The 21,198-nt window shown below is 32.6% G+C and overlaps 2 protein-coding genes across 2 annotated transcripts in view; one reads left to right on the top strand and one right to left on the bottom strand.

Annotated features, from left to right (window-relative positions):
- LOC145954742 (uncharacterized) overlaps positions 1-12,053 on the top strand; it is a 33,888-nt gene extending 21,835 nt beyond the window's left edge. The window contains exons 5-6 of the mRNA XM_083069430.1: positions 9,575-9,641; positions 11,980-12,053. Of these exons, the coding sequence (XP_082925556.1) occupies positions 9,575-9,641; positions 11,980-12,053 (141 nt within the window). The remainder of the gene's footprint in view (positions 1-9,574; positions 9,642-11,979) is intronic.
- A 331-nt stretch (positions 12,054-12,384) lies between these two features.
- On the bottom strand, positions 12,385-20,935 carry LOC109809595 (protein DETOXIFICATION 21). Its single transcript, XM_029273685.2, has 9 exons — positions 20,876-20,935; positions 18,968-19,236; positions 18,099-18,637; positions 17,073-17,159; positions 16,914-16,970; positions 16,274-16,512; positions 15,084-15,202; positions 14,500-14,586; positions 12,385-14,237 (listed from the first exon to the last, which is right to left on the bottom strand). Exons 2-9 carry the CDS (start codon positions 19,229-19,231, stop codon positions 14,160-14,162), a joined length of 1,470 nt encoding a protein of 489 aa, XP_029129518.1. The 5' UTR covers positions 19,232-19,236; positions 20,876-20,935; the 3' UTR covers positions 12,385-14,159.
- Positions 20,936-21,198: the final 263 nt, after the last annotated feature.

The raw sequence follows: 21,198 nt of genomic DNA on the forward strand, positions 1-21,198 counted from the left end.
TCTGATATTTAATCCATTAATTCTTATTATGCTAGCTTCATCATAGGGTATCAATTTAGGGCGCTGTAGGGGTGCTTAATACCTTCCCTACATGTAATTGACCCCAAACCCAATTTTGGTTATTAAGGTCATTATTGGACTTTTGAAAATATTTTCTTTTTACAATGGTAGTCGAAACCATTGGTTGTAAGATCAAATTTTTCGAGTTGCGACAACGGAAAGCATGATTTTTCTCTTTAATAGATTTGTGAGTTCCAAGATGGCTTTATGGTTCGATTTATTAAGGAATGAAGCATTCAATGCACATTTCATCGTTAGTATTAATAAATAATATGAATATAATGTACATGAGGCAAATAATATGTTTCGTCTGATTTACATTGTCTTATAGACGATTTGTGTCTTACATTTCGTCTAATAAGAGTTTTCAAAGACATTTTCTCTTACAAAAATGTTTCATTTGTTAACATTAAAACTCTAAAGCTTGAGGGATCCAAAATAGTCTATTGACTTAACAAAAATGTTATCATGTCATTGAAACCATCAAAGTCAACACTTTGAGGTCTCTTAAGACCTGAACCTTTGAGACCAACAACATTGAGAAAAGTAGGTCCATTAAACTTCACAAGCACACATTTAACATTAGCACTTGTAACACCACCATTACTAGTTACTAAACAAAAGAAAACCCTTACCAAATCAGGATAGTAGGGTCTTTGAAGTTCCAAAAAAGTCTTTAACCCTTGAAACTCCAAAAAGTGATGCAAACGTGAAGCCTTCACTTGTGAACTAGTCAAGGTTGAGGGTCTTTGGTGGTATAACCCTTCTCCTAGCATACCATTCAAATAATTCATTTTGGGTATCCTCCACTAGAAACCACTGGTTGACCAATGTTGCCTAGTTGAGGAAAATAACCTTTTTCTCCTATTCATTTCAAGTTTTCATGGATGCTTTAAAGATAATGAAGCCATGGGTAATTTCATAGAATAAGAGTTGAAGAGATTGAGGATTTAAGAGAGATATTAGGACAAGGGTTTGCTCAATGTCAATGTGTGAAGAGATTTAAGTTTAGAATATTGTATTTGTAATGAAAACATGAAGACTTCAAGAGTTATAAGTGTTAGAAATCAATTAGGTAGTGAAGAGGTGTTGTTTTACACAAAGTGATAAGGTGGTTGGGGGTTGGCATGCATAACGTATATTTGAAAATACATGGAATACCATCAGACATAAAATAATCAATTATTTGTACCAACAAAATCACCATTAAAAGCTGATCTACGCTAAATAATTGATTATTTCCTTAAATATTCAACTATTACTTGAAATAATTGATTACTTCAGCAACACTTAGTTTTTCAAAACCGAAATAATCGATTATAGGTTTTCAAAACCCAGATAATTGATTATTTGACCAAATAATCGATTATTCTAGACACTTATGCGTACTTGTATAAAAATAATCTATTAAAACTTACTTTAATCAATTATTCCAATATGGAGTAGTCAATTTTGAAAATTTAACACCCTTATTTTTTCACACAAACATACTTAATTGAATTATTCGTTCAAGCAACTTACATACCAATATTCAACCAACACAAACAACAACCACAAACACTTTAAAGTTCAATTTATACATAATTCACTAAAAATTCCTAACTCATTTCTAAGAAGACTAAATCTATCTCTAAGTAAAGGCTTAGTGAATATATCAACTAATTTTCCATTTGTGTCAATGAATTTCACTATGCAATCACTTTTTTGAACATGGTTTTTAAGAAAGTGACGTCTTATCTCTATATGTTTAGTTCTAAAATACAAGATTGGATTCTTAGTAAGGTTTATGACACTAGTATTATCACACCTATGTAGGTTATTAAGTAACTTCACACCATAGTCCATTGTTTTTTGTTTCATCCATAGAAGTTGAGCATAACAACTTTCAACAACTATGTACTTTAGTGTTAATTGTACTTAAGGCAACACAAGCTTGTTTCTTACTATGCCATGAGACTAATGCACTCCTTAAAAAATGATATGTGGCACTAATGCTCTTCCTATCTAATCCACACCTTGCATAATCAAAATCTGAATATCCTATTAGACTTAGAGAAACACCCATAGGAAAGCATAATCCAACATTTATAGCTCCTCTTAGATACTTTAATATTATTTTTACAGCAATCATATGTGAATCTTTAAGATTAGCTTGAAATCTTGCACATAAGCATACAAATATTATATATATTAAGTTTACCAGTTGTTAGATATAAAAGAGATCCAATTTGATGGAGGACCATCCATGGTACTTCATGTGAGACCCATCACATGGACCATGGCTAGGAGATTGGAGAGATACCATGTATGAATCCATCTCCTAGGCCCAATTTGAAGTAGTACAAAACAAATTGTCCTAAATAGTACAAAACCAATTCCACTAAAAAGATTTCCTAAAGCACCTAAGAAACCGCCACTTGTCCTCATCTCTTTCTCCTAAACTTGGCCTAATTTTCACCACCCACAAGTGAAAAACCTAAGCAACAAATGGGCTGAACATTAAAGAAAGAAATTGGACCCAAGGAATATAAAAAAAAAAAAAATTGACGTGAAAATAGAACAAAAAAAAAAAGGACTTGTTGCTAGACTTGTGGACTTGGACCTTTACCTATGCATTTGGGAGTTGGACTTGTGACATTTTGAACCTATTTTGAGACCTTAAGAGTGGCTGGACCAAATCATATAAAAGACTTAAGCAAGTGGACTAAACACTAATCCATTCTAGTGCCATTCTAGGAATACTCTTTTGTGTGCTTCCTTTTTAATTGTGTCTTAATTTTTTAGTTTGTCTTTTCTTTGGCCTCTTTGTTTTGTCTCAGTCAATTCTCTCTGAGTTTAGCCTTTCCTAATTGTGTTTTTTCAGTTTTTATTTCTTGGACTCTTGCTCTTTGGGTTGGTTTCATTTTGAATGTAGGTGAAGAACCTATCTAGCAAACTAGCAAACTTTTGGTGGATTTGAGTGGAGGAGTGAACCGAATCCAAACCTAGCCTTTGGAGGGATTTACACCACAAAAAAGGAGTGTTTAAACACTTGGAGAGGACTAACAAGTTTGCTCATTGTGAAGGGACCCAAGTGGAGGAGTTGAAGACCTAGAATTTTTTTTGGCTTTTCATATTTTTACTTGATTTTCCTTTTCGGCCTCTTGTATTTTGGGCCTTGGTTTCATTCATTTTTTTGGTTTGTAATTGGCCATTTCTAAACCTCTTCACTTTGGTTTTAGTTCGTGTAGTTGAAGGTGATTTGAAAACCTTCACCTAGGACTTCGACTAGAGTATGTTTTAAGTGCTTTCCTTTTGCATGTTTTATAGTTTTTGGTAGTATAATTGTTAGGGTTTTATCTTTGCTTCCAATTACGTTTAGAAGGCTTGTTTTTGCCTACTAGGGGTAACGTGCACACACACACTTTATTGTTGTGCCAACTTGTTTTGTGAGAAAAGTGGAAAAGGCTTTGTGATTTTTACTTGAAAAGGCTTGGTTTTTAAGTGATTCCTAGTAGTCCACCTCCTTTTGATAGTTCACTTTGTACACTTAGGCCTTTTCCTACCCATCTTGCACCTTGAAAACCTTTTGAAAACTTTTTATCACTCACTCTTTGTGAAAACTTTTTCAAACTTTTTTTGAAACAACTTTGTGAAAACCTTTTTGGATCAAAGATGAGTGATCATTCTAGTGTCCATGGTCATAATTCATGTAGTTCTAAGTCTAGTGTTAGGGATGAACTTAGGCAACTCAAGAATTACCTAAGAAAAAAAGAAGAGGAAAATATAAAAAGAGAAGAAGAGTTGAGAAGAAAAGAAAAAGAGTTTGAAAAAAATAATGAAGAAATAAGAAGATTGCTTGCTAGGCTAGTTGTGGGGGGTGAGGCTAGTGGTTCAAGACCAAAAGTCACTTCCCCCATATCATCAAAAGGCAAGGGGCATATGGTACCTTCAACTATTCATGAGGAGGAAGGGCATCATACCCAACCTCCAAGTGATATCTTCTATAGTAGTCATCACAATGATGATTACTATCAAAGACCCCCAAGGCAACATAGACATAGGGAGTCTTCCAATAGGGAACCCAACATCACTCTTCCCCCATTTCATGGCAAAGATAATGTTGAAAATTATTTAGATTGGGAAATGAAAGTGGAACAACTTTTCTCTTGCCATGGAGTGAGTGAAGATAAGAAGGTTTCTTTAGCAACCCTTAGCTTCCAAGGGCGCTATGTATTGGTGGACCTCCTTAGAAAACGAAAGGAGAATAAATCATGAGCCCCCAATCCAATATTGGAATGAGCTCCGTAGTGCCTTGAGAAGGAGGCATATTCCTCCATACTATGACCGAGAGCTTATGGATAAGCTTCAAAGATTGAAACAAGGGTCCTCTAGTATGGAAGAATATAGGCAATCTATGGAGTTGCTAATGATGAGGGCTGGGATTAGGGAGGAAGAAAGGACCACAATCTCAAGATTTCAAAGTGGTTTAAACCTTGAAATAAGAGACAAAGTTGAACTTTTACCTTATAGAGATTTAAATGAACTTGTTCAACTTTGTTCAAGGGTGGAGCATCAACTTAAAAGGAAAAATTTTCGAAAAGACTCCACTCCATCTTATTCCAAGAGTTTCAAGAAGGAGGGCCACTCTTCCGTACCTTATCCCAAAGAAGAAAAAGAAAAAGAAAAAGAAACATCATCTTTTAAGGCATCTTCCAAAGACACTAAAACAAGTGACATCAAGTGTTTCAAGTGTCTTGGGCGAGGGCACATTGCTTCACAATGTCCCACCAAGAAAACCATGCTTTTAAAGGGCCAAGATCACTATAGTAGCCTTGATGAAGCTACTTCCTCATCTTCAAGTGATGAAGAAGAAGTTTTATAATACAAGGAAGAAATCTTACCTTGTGAAGGAGACTTATTGTTGGTTAGAAGGCTCCTTAACAACCAACCTAGTGAAATTGGCCAATCACAAAGAGAGAACTTGTTTCAAACAAAATGCAAGGTCTTAGAAAGCACTTGTTCTCTCATTGTCGATAGTGGGTCTAATTCTAATTGTTGTAGTGCTAGATTGGTTGATAAGCTAGCCTTAACTACAAAACCTCATCCTAAACCTTACAAAATGCAATGGATCAGTGAGGAAAGAGGTGTTGTAGTTAACCAACAAGCAAGCATACCAATCTCTATTTGCAAGTATAAAGAAGAAGTTTTGTGTGACATAGTGCCATTAGAGGTTAGTCATGTCTTGCTCGGGAGGCCATGGCAATTTGACAAGCAAACAATCCATGATGGCCTCACAAATAAAATAAGTTTCCAACACTTAGGTAAGAAGTTTGTGTGGTGTCCTCTATCACCCTCTCAAGTGAATGAGGACCAACTCAAACTAAAGGCTAAGAAAGATGAAGAAGAGAAAAGTAAAAACAAAAACAAAAAGAAAAGAAAAAAAAAAGAATTTTTCCTTTGAAGAAAAAGGACTAGGTTCGAGAGAACCTTAACCCTTGTGCCATCCTCTTTCTTTTGGTGCCAAAAAAAGATGGCAATAGAGGATGTGCACCATTTTAGAAAGCCATCATTGCATAAAAGGCACCCAATCCCTAAGATAGATAATTTAGTGAATGAATTACATGGGGTCACCACAACTTTTGAAAATTCTCCCCACTGACCCTAACATTTTCATTCAACAAATTGTGTACTTAAGGATTGCATAGCTAAGTTTTAGTATTTTACTTCCCTAATTGTGGTTTCACATCTTATTGAAGGATCAATGGAATGGAAGAGCTTGAAGATTTGAAGTCAAATCCTTCTCAAGAAGGAGGGGATGATGGAGGACCATCCATGGTACTTCATGTGAGACCCATCACATGGACCATGGCTAGGAGATTGGAGAGATACCATGTATGAATCCATCTCCTAGGCCCAATTTGAAGTAGTATAGAATTTTATTGCTTGATTCCAATTTTACCCTTGTATTTTGGGGTGTTTAGGACTTAGAATTTATTTTCCCTTGTATTTCCCATTTTACCCTTGTATTATGGGGTGCTCTAGATAATTAGGTTTTTAATTTTGGGCTTGGGTGTTAATTAGAGGGTGACGCATGTTTTTGGTGTTATTGGGTCTATTTTTGGTGTTAGAAAGGCTTAGGCCCAAGTGGAGGGCAAAGGTTGCATGGTCTTATCATGCACCTAGATATAGCCAATCTAAACCCAAAGATTCCATCCTTGGCCACCAAGTTGCATCTAGGGTTCATTTGCATTTCATTTGAAGTGCATTTGCCTACTCCAAATGCAACCCTAGATGTCTCCCCTCCTATAAATACCCAATGCACCACACCTTGCAAATACTTTGGATTATATAGATTTTGAGTGAGCATTTTATGCCTCAACATCTCATCCTTAGTCCCTAGGTTAACTTCGGCTAACCCCCTTCATTCTCCACCCTTGGAGAGTGAAACCCTAGAGTGGCCTCCACCTACACTTGGAGTGAGCCAACCTTGAGCAACCATACACCATTCACCAAACACTTCCGCCATTCAACACTATCTCACGCCTACCTTCCTTTCTCCCCCCATCAACCTCCCTTTTGTCTAACCTCTGGTGAGCCTAAATCATGGGCAAGGTGTCTCCCTTCATCACACCATCATCAACCATGGAGGGAGGGACTCCATCACAATTATACCTCTATATTTTGATGCGTCTATAATTGTTCCTTTTTCATCCAGGTTAAGACTACATGAAGTTAAGATTGATGTGACAACTTCCTTGAAACTTTCGATGCCAAACTTCTTTAATAGTTCATTACAGTACTTTGATTGGCTTATGAAAAATCCATTTTTGAGTTGCTTTATTTGTAATCCCAATAAGAATGTCAATTCTTCCATCATAGACATTTCAAACTCATTTTGCATTGTCTCAGCAAATTCTTGACATAAAGAGGGATTAATAGCACAAAATACTATGTCATCCACATAAACTTGAACAAGCATAAGGTGATTTCCAAAAATTTTCACAAACAATGTGTTATCTACTTTACCCCTTACAAAGTTATTATCAAGCATGAATTTACTCAACCTTTAATACCATGACCTAGGGGCTTGTTTTAGTTCATAAATTGCCTTTTTCAATTTAAATACATGATTATGAAATTTAAAATCAACAAGTCTAGGGGGTTGATGAACGTACACTTCTTGAACCAAACCATTTAAAAATGCACTTTTGATAACCATTTGATAAAGCTTAAAGTCCATAATAGATGCATATGCTAGTAGCAACCGAATAGCTTTTACCCAACCTATAGGGGCATAAGTCTTATCATAATTCTTCTTGATTATAACCTTCAACAACTAAATTTGCTTTATTTCTAATTATAATACTAGATTCATCAAGCTTATTTCTAAAAATCCACTTAGTACCTATGATAGGGTGATCAGTTAACAAAGGGACTAAATCCCATACATCATTCCTCTTAAACTCGTTTAGTTCCTCTTGCATAACAACTAGCTAATGTTCATCTATAATAAATTTTTCTATAGTTGTGTTCTATTTGTGACACAAAAGCCAATGTGTAAAAATATTTCTAATGGTATGTCTAGTGGCTACACCTTTACTAATATCTCCAATAATGTTGTCTATTATCTCCAATAATGTTGTCTATTGATAGGTCATGGGTAGTTTTCCACTCCTTAGGTAGTTCATCACTAATTTTCTCTTTGGTTCCTCTAGGCACACTTGCTTTTTGCTTATCCTTAGGTTCACTACCATGTACACACCATCTAGAAACTCTCCAACATCATTTATGGTCCCAAATTTATCATTTTGAGGGTTGGTTTCCTCAAGCACAAAGTGCAAGGGTTCCTTAACAACAATAGTTCTTTTTTATTAAAGACTCTATAAGCCTTACTATGCAAAACATAGCCTAAAAGGATTGCTTCATCGAATTTTGAGTCAAATTTACCAAGTGACATTCATGATTTGCATAAAAGTGTTTTTCATCTGATGGGTATGATGTAAAATACGTTGTCAGGGAAGGTCCCCCTTGTTTGGAAGCTTGGGGATTCCACGACCTTAGGAATAATGATGGAAACCCTCCTAGCATTGATGGGTGAAGAATACTAATGGGAGGTCTCCTTGAATCCAAGGATATTGATTCTCTAAGAGCTCTAGCTTGTGATAGATGATGATGGCCGAAAATGTTAGAGGGAAAGGAAGGTGTTTGATGCAATGCTTGAGATGTACTCTAGGGTTTCGCTCACTCCAAGATATATGAAGGCCACTCCTAGGGTTTATCACTCAAGGTGGAGAGTTGATGGTGGTGGCCAAAAAAGACCAAGGGAGACTACGGAAAATATAAAGGCTCAAAGGCTCACTCTATATCAATATCCAAAGTGTATACGAAATGCCTAGCCTAGGGTATTTATAAGTGAGGGGTGATGTCATAAACCCTAGAGAATGTGACGACTAGGTTATCATTAGATGATCATTTCCTTCCAAAATGACAAAGAAATGCATCCTAAATGAGACCTAAATGTGGTCTCCATGTGTCGCACATGTCTAGGTCAAAAAGGCATCTTTTGGGTTTAAGTTAAGTTACAACTAGATGCATGATAGGAATATGCAACCTAGGTGCCCTCCCACTTAAGCCAATGCTTCACTTAGCCCAAAAGAACCTCTCATGAACATGCCCACTTATAATACCCTAGAAATCCAAGTCCTAAACTCTAAAAATCCTAAATTACAAGGGTAAAATAAGAAATATAAAGCAAATAAATCTTAAACTCTAAGATACCCAAAATACAAGGGTAAAATAGGAAATACAAAGTAAATAAATCCTAATATCTAAAGTACCAAAAATACAAGGATAAAATGAGAAATAAAAGCAATAAATCCTATACTACTAATGATAGGCTTAAGAGAGGATTAAAACTCTACACACATGATGAGCATAGCCCTGGGCATGGTGTCTCCTCTATCCTTCTCTACTATCTTAGCCATAAACCTTGTAATGGGTCCCACATGAAGCTCCAAGGGTGGTTTTCCATCAAATAACTAGGTTTAGGAGCCTCAGTCTTGCCACGTTGTGTGTATGGGATGAAACTTGGCGAACATAACTATCTTGACGTGCCACTGGTGTATTTTCTTCTAGTGAGAGTGTTGTGATGTGTAACACCCCAATTTTTATAAACTATATTAATAAAATGCTAGTATTTATTTTAATGTTTTAATGTGTTTATTAGAAGGATTTTTAATGTTATTTAACTATTTTACATGAACTTTATTTTTATATAAAAGCATGATTTTAATTAGTATTTTGATTATTTGATATAAGACATATTTTTATGAAAATGTATTTTATTAAAGTTAAGCATATATTTTGATTAAAAAGAGAAAATGTATTTTGATTATATTAATTGTTTTATAAAAAGGTGAAGGATGGTTGTAATGGTAATTTGTTATTATTATTATTATTATAAGTGAATAAGGCTATGGGGTTATTTCACGTTTCTCACTTTTGCTTACTTTCTCTACTATGTGCTCTGAAGACTCAGGAGAACCAAGAAGAGGAGATCACCAGGGGGACCGTTCACACTTCACCTTCGATTCATCAAGGTATGGAGGAGTAAGAAACCTTGCTCAAGGTGCGGGGATAATTATTGGTAGTAGGATTGGCCCTCAATCCATTGCATGATATATGCCTATAGGATAGGGTAGAATAAATGTTTTTTATTTTGATTTCTAATTGTTATGTTGTGTTCCTTGTGGAATTCTGAGTGTGGAGTATGTGTTTAATTTTAATAGTTGATATGTGTTGATCTGATTTAAAGTGCTCTATGAGTTCCTATGAGAAATCCTATGCGAAACAATTAGGGATATAATTAATTGGTATGATTTGATGTGTTTAAGCCTAAATTGTATGCTTTTTTTGTGATCTGGATGAATAGTAGAATGTTTGTACCAAATGGATTGTATGTTTTGATGAATACATGTGATAATAGTGAAATTCACGATGTTCTAGGATTGCAACTTTGTGCATTGCGTCAGGCGTGGTTCACCGCGTCGGGCACATGTTAATTTAGGGACAAAGGTCCCCAGGGTCTTCCGCACCGAGCACGTGGAAAACCTTATCAGGCAGGATTTCCTAGGGGGCCCCGCCGGGTGCATGTCCTAGGACATTTAATTCACCAGGCACGCTGGTCATGTCCCTTCGCTTTTGGTGCGGTCTTAAATTCGTCGTGCGTGCTAATAGGCACGTTGGGCACGTGATCGCATTGGGCGCGAGCTCGGGCTGGACCCTAGTTTGCATCCTCTTGTTTTATGTTGTTTTTGAACTACAAATTAATTATGAAATGTTTATTATGGATCCAAATATGTGTATGATCATGGTGAAAGTGTAAATATACAAATGTGTAATGTGATATAAGTGATAAGTGACATGAAGAGTCTGTGGTATTAAGATTTGTGTGATATGCATCATATGCATCTATGTGCGGGGTATGATGTGGAATACACTGTTAGGAAATACCCTTTTTGTGTAACAACTTGGGGGTGTCCTAGGGGATAACGCGGTTTAGAAGTTCCAATTGCGTCCGTTTGTGTGCTTGGGACGTATCTTGCGCAACTTTGCTATCCTGATGAAACCCTAGCAATACATCCTTCAAGTTGAGAGTGCAATTAAAGGGTTGAGCCCTGCATGTCCTCCTAAACTACTCCAGGTGTGTTGCTTCGGCATCATACTAGTGATATGTGTGAGATACGTGATTGGCGCCACATGAATACATTTGTAAGTCGAGTCCATGGCATCATTGCATGATAAATGTGATGGAATCATGCCTGTGAGGGCAAGAGGTGACACATTGAAGGATTCAAGAGGAATGGGCTAGACATGAAGATTTGGGCTAGTTTGGAGCCCAATAGGCCCGATGGGCTTGGTGGGCCCAAGTTTCTCCTCACATGGGCAACACCTCGAGATTTACATTACCTTGTATTTGCATTAGTATATGTTTCATATATTTTGGTCTTGTATTTTGGACCACTTAGAATAGGATTTTGGGCCTTAGGCTTCATAGGCCTAGTTTTGGGCTTTATGGGCCTTTGGACTTTTGGTACCCAATATAGGGCTCATTTTGTTTCTTTTATTATTTCCTAATGTTTGTATTTGGTTGGCCATTGTATTTAGGCCTTTAGACTAGGAAAATTGAAGGATTACTTAAATAGGCTAATTAAGCAAAACTAGGTTTCATTTGGAAGTCATTTAAGTTGCATTTGAATCACATGTTTTTAACCATGAGTGGCTGAATTGGTGCACACTCAAATCAACCCTAAATGCTTGCCAAATGAAACATAAATGCATGATAGCACCATGATTCACGGCCAAGCACATGGGAGATGAAAATTTGAATTCAAATTCACATTTGAATTCAAATTTAGGTGCTAAATGTGAGCTTTGGACCTTGGCGCCATCTAACATTCATTTGTGCCTATATAAGCCTTCCTCCATCATTCATGTAGTCACTTTTGAACATTTGAGAAATTTGAAAACTTCATTCAACAAATTCTCCCCCAAAAGTCTCTGTGGAACTTTGCTTAGCCTTAGGAATTTTTAGTACTTCTAGGTGAATCTGTGAGCATTCCTTTTTCTCTCTTAGGCTAGGGTGCTTCCATCTTGATTTGGTTCAAACCAAATCTGGTTCTCTACTTATCTTCCTTCTCCGGAATTGCGTTCAAGGACAATATCTTGTAAGGAACAAGGCAAGGGAGGTTTATCATTCCATCTTACCTACCTAGTTCCATCAAAAGAGTCCATGACATCATTGCATGATAAATGTTTCTCACTATAACTATTTTTGTGTGTGTGGTTACCTAATGATTACTTCCGTACATTGAGCTTGAATGAGATATTTCTCACTCATTTGTTTGTTCTTGTATGTGTTTCCATTTGTGTTTGCAGGTGTTTTTCAGCCTAATGCTGATGGGTTCCATGACGATCGATGCTTAGATGGGAAGTCTGATCAGGATAAGTGACACCATAGGATAAATTAGGATATTTCATTTTGTGATTTGGATTTCTTATGTCATTAATTCCTGGTTTTTGGGACATAGTTTTTATTCTCTTAAATTACTTTGAAAATTGACGTATTTTATTATGAAAATGTTTAAGATGTGAATGTGAGCCTTTTACCCTCACGTTATTTGAGATGCTATTTTAATTACAAAGGTTTTATTTACTCTTACTATTTATATTGCTATATATTTATGTGCTGGGTAGAGGGTGTCACATGATGGCTTGACCCAACATGTACTCCTAGAACCTAGCCTTCGAGTGGTGATAAAGTAATTTATTGGTGCCACATGTATGAACATAACATGTTTTGTACATTGAACTATGATGTGATGATGCGTGTAGTGTTAGAATGAGAATAAATGCTTATTAAATTTCCTACATTGGTAGCCGAAGTGAGATATGTTTTCACTCCCTTTTTCTTTGTTGTTTTGTTCCAAATTTATTTATGCATGTAATTTTGAATTTGGAGGAATTTAATTGATGGGACAATTTTGATCGGATGTAACATCGGGGTTCTTAGCATAAGGATTATTTATGTTTTATTTGAATTAGAAATTTTAGTTTATTTCATTTATAAACATTTTCTCAAAATGTTTGAATTTAGAACAACAATTTATTTGATTTTAATTTTTGAATTTTTAATTTGAATGTGGTGCCTTTCATACATGATTTTGATGAATAAATGAGATATATTTTAGGTATATTATTTTATATTATTGAATGTATTCATGTGGGATGGAGGGTGTCATGAAGTTGCTATGAGTGGAGTATAAATCAATGCATTTGAAGGAGCTATAAAATTGGAGATATACGCGAGGGAACTTCATGTAAGCTAAACTACTCATTTGAATATTGGAGATGTAAAATTGGTTATTTATAACCGATTTCGTATGTGCAACACATATGAAATCGATTATAAATAACTGGTTTTAAAAGTTCCAACCTACAACATTGGTCATTTTAAAATTGGTCTCACAACTGATTTTAAAGGTAAAAAATAACTAATATTAAATGTCGTTTTTGCACTAGTGTATATAATTATATATGTTTGTCTTGTTTGTGATTGCTAAACCTTATCTCACATTAGAGGGAGCATGAGTGTAATGTATTTCACTCCCTTTATTTGTGTTTCTTGTTTATGTTGGACTAAACACCAATTTGTAGGAGTTGAGCATCAAGAAGTTTGTATTGAAGATGGGACATGAGCCTTGAATTATATTCTTTGGGTTTGTTCTAATAGAGTGACATTGAAACTAAAAGAGTTTATATTTCTATTGTTACGTTGAACTTATATTTCTTAACGTCTAGAAACTGTTTAATTTTATGGCTTGTATCGGACTTTAGAAATGCACTTTATTTCCTTTTATTTCTAGTTCATGTTTATGATTTAATATTTTATATTATATCCCTTTTAAAGACTATGTTTTTAGTGATTTGAAGTAAATGTAAGTCATCTACCTTTGAAGTATTTTGATACAAACTCTTTGTTACGTTATCAAAAACATTTATATAAAAATTCTTTATTTGTTTATTATGTGTATGGAAGACTAGAGTTTGTCGCGCATCAAAATTAAAAATAAATTGTATCCTTTAAAATTGAAAGTATAATTCAAACTTAAAAAGAAAAGTAAGAACATCTTTGATAGAGTGTTCAAATAAATTATTTAAATTAAGAAATTATATATGCCTTATTTTCCCCCCCTGTTCACTGGAACTTGAGTTGGTTAAAGTTAAGCACAGTACCTTGTATAAAGAACAATTTCTTATGAACAAAGATATTTTGTTGCTTATAATGTTCATATTTTAATTGTTAAATAAAATTAGGTATAAATAAAAAAAGTATTAAAATATATCACTTAAGAGTTGTACTGTTAAAATAAAATGTAGATGAGTTGCTTAAAATTGATGCCATATAGTAGGGCTTATTTTCAATCTACTTAACAACTCAAAATAAAAAAAACACCACTGTAGATGTTATAAGGATAAATGTAAAAAAGAGTAATGTGCATGCATAAGTAATTAAGAATATACAATATATGTAACATGAGAAATTGCGTTAACAAAAGCTAAAGACTTGTTCCATTTTTTGATTCTTGAGTCTCCGCCACAGCCCATTTACTAACACGATCTCGTGTCATCTTTACCTGAAAAATCAAATACAACATTTTAATATGCTTCAATCTATCTATACTCTATTATAATAATTTCATTTTTTAATTTTTTCTTTTTAACTGAAAATATTACAATAATTTTCACTTTATCCTAAATTGTTGTGAAACATAGTGATGAAATGAATATAAAAGGAGGGGTTTAAAAATGTGAAATTATAATAACAAAGTTAAATATAATTTATAACCAAAATGGAAAAGTATGAAGCATAAAAGACAAAGACTAGTATGTTATTACTTGGTTTTCCCAGTCAGTTCTACAAGTGATGATAATGAGCACTATGGTTTGAACAAGTATTCCAAACTGCATCCCCATCCAAACACCCTGCAAATTATAGATCACCGATTTGGAATGATAACTAAACTCACTTAAATGGTAGTTACAATTATATATAAAACAATTATTCATCAAATGGGTGCTGAAATTTGAATAATTATTTATAAATTTTTGTTAGTACCATGAGCTATCCTGTTCTCTTTCTCTCTTTAAGAATTATAAATATATATATATATATATATATATATATATATATATATATATTCTTTTAAATAATGTTTCTATTTTCTTGATGTTTTACAGTTAGTTTTAGAAGAAAATAAAAAATAAAAAAATGATTTTACTAAATGAAAATTTTCATTCAATTGAAATGTGAATATTACATTCAAGTATATAAGTATTAACAAGGTGTAGATATTAACACAAATTAGGTACTTTAATATTTTGTTCAATTCTGATCCATTAAATGACATTTGTACCATCAATCAATTTACTTATTTTAATCATGACATTTTAAGAGTGGACATAAGATAGATATTCATTACCTTTGCTTGCAACTGGAAAAAGTACCCAATCACTACCCCAACAGGAATACCAATTAGGTAATAACTGGCTAAGTTTACATATGCTACAATGCTTTGCCACCCAGCTCCAATAGCAACTCCTATTGATAGTATTAAATACCAAATCTCAATAAAATACTATATCATTTGAATAGTTTTAATATAAGCAAAAAGAAATAGGGGAGAATTTAATTTATATATAGGTTGAAGATTGATATATATATATATATATATATATAACATTAATCTTTAAAAGTCCAACTATAATGAGCCAATTACAAAAATCACATATAATTGCTAAAAACAATTGAGTTTCTCATATGTTTCAAAATAATACTGGGGTTATTATGGATTATAGAGACAACTCGAAAGTTCATTTTAAAAAATAAAATAGAATAATAAAAAATAATAATAAAATAATAGTTAATATTGTAATTAATTTTAATTTTATCACAATTTTTCATGATTAATATTATACTCAAATTAATAATGAATGAGGACATCTTGTTCTCAAAACTATACCTCCTCATCTTATGTCACCGTAATTTTAAAAATGGGTAGCTAATTTTTCAATTTCTTAAAATAAGTTGTGTTTATTTTTTTATTTTGTATCTCGTGTTCATTTTTTGCAAATATATATATTTTATAATTTTTTAAGGATTTTTTCAATGATCTCTGTACATTTTTTTTTTTTGTTTTATTTCATTACATTTTGACAGTAAACTAATAGAAAATTAGGAGATATCTATTTGGTGAGATACATTATATATATATATATATATATAATAGAAATAAATATTAATGATTAAATTTTATTACAAATGATTAAGATTAAAACATAAGTTTTGTGAGTATTTTAAAAACTCACATGATTTCTTAAATGTCACTTTGAAAAATTTAAATCTCGACCATTTATACATGTTATATTCAAGAAATTTGCTCTTGTATAAAAGAACACGATCCTAAAAAACTAACAAAGGGACTGTTTGATAAAATAAAAAAAAAAAATGTTTCACCAGGGATTCTTTTAATTTTATTTATCAACAAATAAAAATAGGATAACAAACAAAACATTCACAAATTTGAAAAGATAAAAATTACTTGTAGTTGTACCTGAAAACATTAATGCAGTGATTATAGTTTTAGAAAGGGTAAATTAAGTTAGAGTTTACCAGAGAGCACTGGTTGAACACTATTTAATAGCATGGAGAGTGAAAGCAAAGTGGATAAGTCGCCAACTGCATCTGCGACATCAGGGTCGTGAGTGAAAACATAAGCAAGCCTTTTCTTGAGGAATAGGAAGGCAAAGAAGAAGACGAATCCAATTGCCGATGAGGTGAGAACTGCTACCACAATGGAGAATTTTGCAGCCCTTGAACTCCCTCTTCCTAGTTCATTGGCCACTCGAACACTGCAAAGTAATCCAAGTATATACACTATTATTATTATACTAATAGTCACAATATGAAATTTGCAAAACACTCATCTTATACCGAGAACTTTGGATAGTCTGATAATATCATGATTATGAATAATCTCATAAATTTAACAAAAATCGTTTAAAATATAATACCATTTTAAAATTTTTTATATCTAACTTAATTTTATAAAATCTACCTATAAAATAAAATTGTTCTTCACTTAAATATTATATCACTAGTCAATATGGGATTTTCAATAATTTCTTCATTGTTTATATTTTTTTAATTTCAGTATTCTTTAGTTTATTTAATTCTCATTTACTTTTTTCCCCTTTGTTGTGCCATATCTTGAGTGAAGAAAACAAAAGAATGATAACAATAAAGCACGCACCTGGATGCAGCACAAAAGCCAAGGGCTATCATCAATTCCCATCCATTGATGCTTAGACTGTAAAAGGATGATAATTTGTGCGAACAGTCACAAGATTAGTTTCTTATCGCTTAATATGAGATTTGGAAGAAAAAAGTAGATTGACAGTTAATTAATTACCATATAGACAAAGCATCAACAGCAACCTTGGCATTTTTCATGTTCCCAGTTAAAAGAACCAAAATTCCTGTGTACCATACCTCAAGACTGTAAAAGGAACCATATTTAGTTGTGTTAGTCCTGGAACACTATTTTATCCTACGTAGCATGGAGAAGATAGAATATAGCTATGATCTCACATATATGAAAACCATAAAATACGTGGCTATAATACAATACATAAAGGTGGCATAATGCTAATATAAAACATAAATCTTATTATATTAAAAGAGTGAATTAATCATGATTTAATAATGAACAAGATTAATCCCGGACATGATAAATTGTTATTAGTGTGATGTTTTCCATTTGTATTGATATGTAAGTTGAAATTTTGTAAAATGCTAAAAGGAATATTCAAAGTGTCTATGTATTGTCTCTTATGAATATCTATAAAACACAAGTACACATGACATGACTTCGGAGCACTAAAGTTCCATAAAAAAACTCTAATTTTATTTCTGTCTCTTTCTTTCTCTTCTTTTCTAATTATATTAGGTATTATAATTATATTTATATTACTTTCTTTTCTTTTCTAAAGTGTACACACCTTAATGTATACATTAAAAAAAGTGTATACACCTTAAAAGGGTGTAAACAGATCTTTTAATTTTTTTATGAAATATAAAATTAATGATAGTAACCATATGTTCACCTTGTGCACGTATTAATTAAAGACCCTTTCTTCATTGATAATATTCTTTTGCCTAAAAAGAAACTAGGTATAAGGCCAATAGCAAATTATGAAGCTATAACACATGTAAAACAAGGTCCTAAATTTTTAAAGTGAAAAAAACAACTATTTCTTTTTTGGTTTCTATATAATAGTAGTTTAGAGATAAAAATTTGCCACTATCAAATCATTGAACTTGGAGGACTTCCGCACTTTGATGGCTTGGTGAATGGCCAATTAGACAATAAGTTAAAGTCAATTACAATTAATGCATAATCATAGAAATTGATTGTTAAAAAAGATTAATTTCTTACCACAACATACCCCCAGAGGATAGAGACAACTTTGCAATAGGCCAAAGATCTTTGAAGGCAAGAAAAGTGAAGCCCTTCCATGTATCAGGGCATTTGTACATGATAAACATGAGCTGACCCAAATTAGGTAACCAATATGCCATAATTGTTGATGTCATTGCACCATTCATCCCAAACTTGTACTTAACTGTCAAAAGCCATGACATAAAAAGGTGAATTGCAATTGAAATTGCTGCTAGGTAGGCAATGATTGAGTTCTTGCTCTGAGCTTGTAGGAACATTTGGCAAGTGAATGACACAACGTAGGCAAAGATCACAGCTATAAACCAAGCAGAAATGTTTCCTGCTTCTCGAGCAATGTCTTCATCTTGGCCTAGAGCCAATAAAATTGGGGTGGTAAAGATGAAAATAGGAAGAAGTAAGATTGTGGTCAAGGACAACACTATCCATGATCTTTGTAGATACACTCCAAGCATGTTATACTGTTTTGCTCCATAGGCTTGCCCACAAATAGTTTCCAATGCACTTGCCATACCAAGCTGCAATATTCAATTGACAAACATTTGAAATTTGAATCATGTAGAATCTAGACTCCATTAATTAAGGGTGGAAAAAGGACCACAAAACAAGGCTCAGATGTGGGGTTCAAGGAGGATGATATACACAACTTTACTTTGCAATCAAATAATTATTTTTCTTAAGATTTGAACTCGCAATCTTCATGTTAGAAGGTAGGAACCTTACTATTGCATCGAGACTCACTTTCACCTGGAACATTTTACTTTTTTTATGTAGAATGTAAACTCAATAAACAAGATATGTGAGATCTAGGAGAAACACAGAGTATTAAAAGTAAGAGAAACACTTACCAATATACCATTAGTAAACCTGATTAGGACAGTCATGACAATGGCATATGCAGCAAATTCAATGGAGCCAATGTGTCCAATAAATGCTTGACTTATAAGAGTGATACCAAACGTTGAAAATCTTGAGAATATGGCAGGGCCCGCTATCACCCACATCGTCTTGTTTTCCTTCCATAGCCTTTTCCCTAATGACTCTTTCTGCTCATCAAACTCTGAATTGGTTGGTTTCTCCAAAAGTTGCTTCTTTGCCTCATTGATCTCCATTGTCACTAGTACCATGGAGCAGCTAGTTGTTAGTGACAAAGATAATTCATATATTGCAAAACAAAAAAAAAACAAAAAAAATAAAAATAACATGACCTAGGACCTTATTAAAGAAAACAATATATTAAGATACACTATTTCACATAAAAGAAAAGGGGAGACCTAAGGCCCTAGAGTGTTATCTTTTCACTTAATTACAATGACAGTTAGTCGGTTAATCTATATATATTAGATGTAACATTATTTTAGACTATCTTGTCTTTAACAATTTCAATTATTTTAGTGTGAAAGTAATGTAACATGTTACTACTTATTTATTTATTTATTTATTTTTTTAAGGAAAAAGGAACAAGAAAACATTTTGAATTTTTATTATGAAAACAAAATACCCTTTTATACTGAAATAGCTATGGTAAAGAATATGCGTACCATCAGTGGGATAGAAGTTGAATTTTTTTTTTCTTCGAGCAGATTCACACCACTCACTACAAAATAAATTGTCACACGGTTGACACGTACACACCGATATAATACTTATTAGTAAGGATTACTTTTACCAATACTACATTGATATGTTGTTAAAAAAAATATAACCTATAATAATATAATATATATATATATATTGTTAAATCTCATTTTAAATCAATATAATATTAATACTACATTAATATGTTGTTAAAAAAAATATAACCTATAATAATATATAATATATATATTGTTAAATTTCATTTTAAATTAATATTAAAATTATGTATAAATATATGTCATATAAATTTGTATTTTTATATATCATATAATTATAATAACACTTTTTATATATTATATATGTAAGATTTTTTTAAGTATCAAGACATGTCTAAATTCACTGCTTCATGTAGATTTTATTATTTTTAATGAGTCTTGATGACTGATGATCACTTACTTGCATCCACTCAATTTACTGTATAGCCGGTTGATACTAATCATTAAACAAAGTTCAATGGAAAATTTTTATTTTACACATACTAGTTTTAACATCACTACATCAGTCACCGTAAATTATTTTCAAATGGCATGCAACGTTGAGCAATAATAAAGATTATTTTTCAATATGTTATTAATATAAATGAAATGAGACTCAATTTCTTAAGTAACATCTAAAGTTTAAGTTTTAGTTTGTTTTGTAAATGAAAAATATATAGTTAAGAAGAGAGAGAAAACTCTGTTAATGGTGGTTAACCAAAATTAATCATCAATAAAATCAATAATACTCTATCCTAATAATATATAAAAAAAATATAATTATAAAGATTACTTTAAAAAAAAAATACAACTTATGGGTTAAAAATATTTATATTTTTTTTATCCAGAACGATACTGAGAAGTGATGGAAGAAAATGAAGGATGATTTTTTATTAAATATATTTTTAATTCCTTAATTATTTTTGTTAATTTTTAATTTTAATCCCTAAACAAAATATATTTAGTTTTAGTCACTAAAATTTTTGTCATGGGAAAAAAGTTGATGTCAAGGGCTAAAATATTAACTGGAAAAAAATTTCAAGACTAAAAATAAAAATCAACAAAAATTCAAAAATTAAAACTAATAAATAATTTGTTAAGAGAATTATAAACAAAATTTGAGAAAAGAGGAACGAACTTTACCTCACCTAAACAGCACCGATCAAATTTAGTATACAAATATAGGATAATTCACCAACAACTGTACCATCATAAGACAGAATTGAACAAGATAATTATTAAGATTCTGAGTTTTGAACAATAATATATAAACAGATCAGATATAGCGGAAGAACTTGCCTAACAAGCAGAACATGCATCAAGAAACCAAGGCACCAAGGCACTAGAAAACAGCCAAGTTTAGGGGTAAAGCTCAACTGTCAATGATCGATGTCAGAGAATGAACACTAGCCTAGACTTGTACACACACTCAAAGGCACAAGCACACTCAACACGAAGGTTTTATA

This window comes from Cajanus cajan, chromosome 1 (genome assembly GCF_000230855.2).
Source record: "Cajanus cajan strain Asha chromosome 1, NIPB_CcT2T_4, whole genome shotgun sequence".
In the NCBI taxonomy this organism is placed as follows: Eukaryota; Viridiplantae; Streptophyta; class Magnoliopsida; order Fabales; family Fabaceae; genus Cajanus; species Cajanus cajan.

Bases quoted from the DNA above. Each gene is read 5' to 3' on its own strand.
- LOC109809595 (XM_029273685.2), bottom strand. From the start codon at position 19,231: ATGGAGATCAATGAGGCAAAGAAGCAACTTTTGGAGAAACCAACCAAT. The intron at 18,638-18,967 runs GTAAGTGTTTCT...TGAATATTGCAG, and splicing joins GGTTTACTAATGGTATATTG to CTTGGTATGGCAAGTGCATT. The intron at 14,238-14,499 runs GTAATAACATAC...TTGATTTTTCAG, and splicing joins GAACTGACTGGGAAAACCAA to GTAAAGATGACACGAGATCG.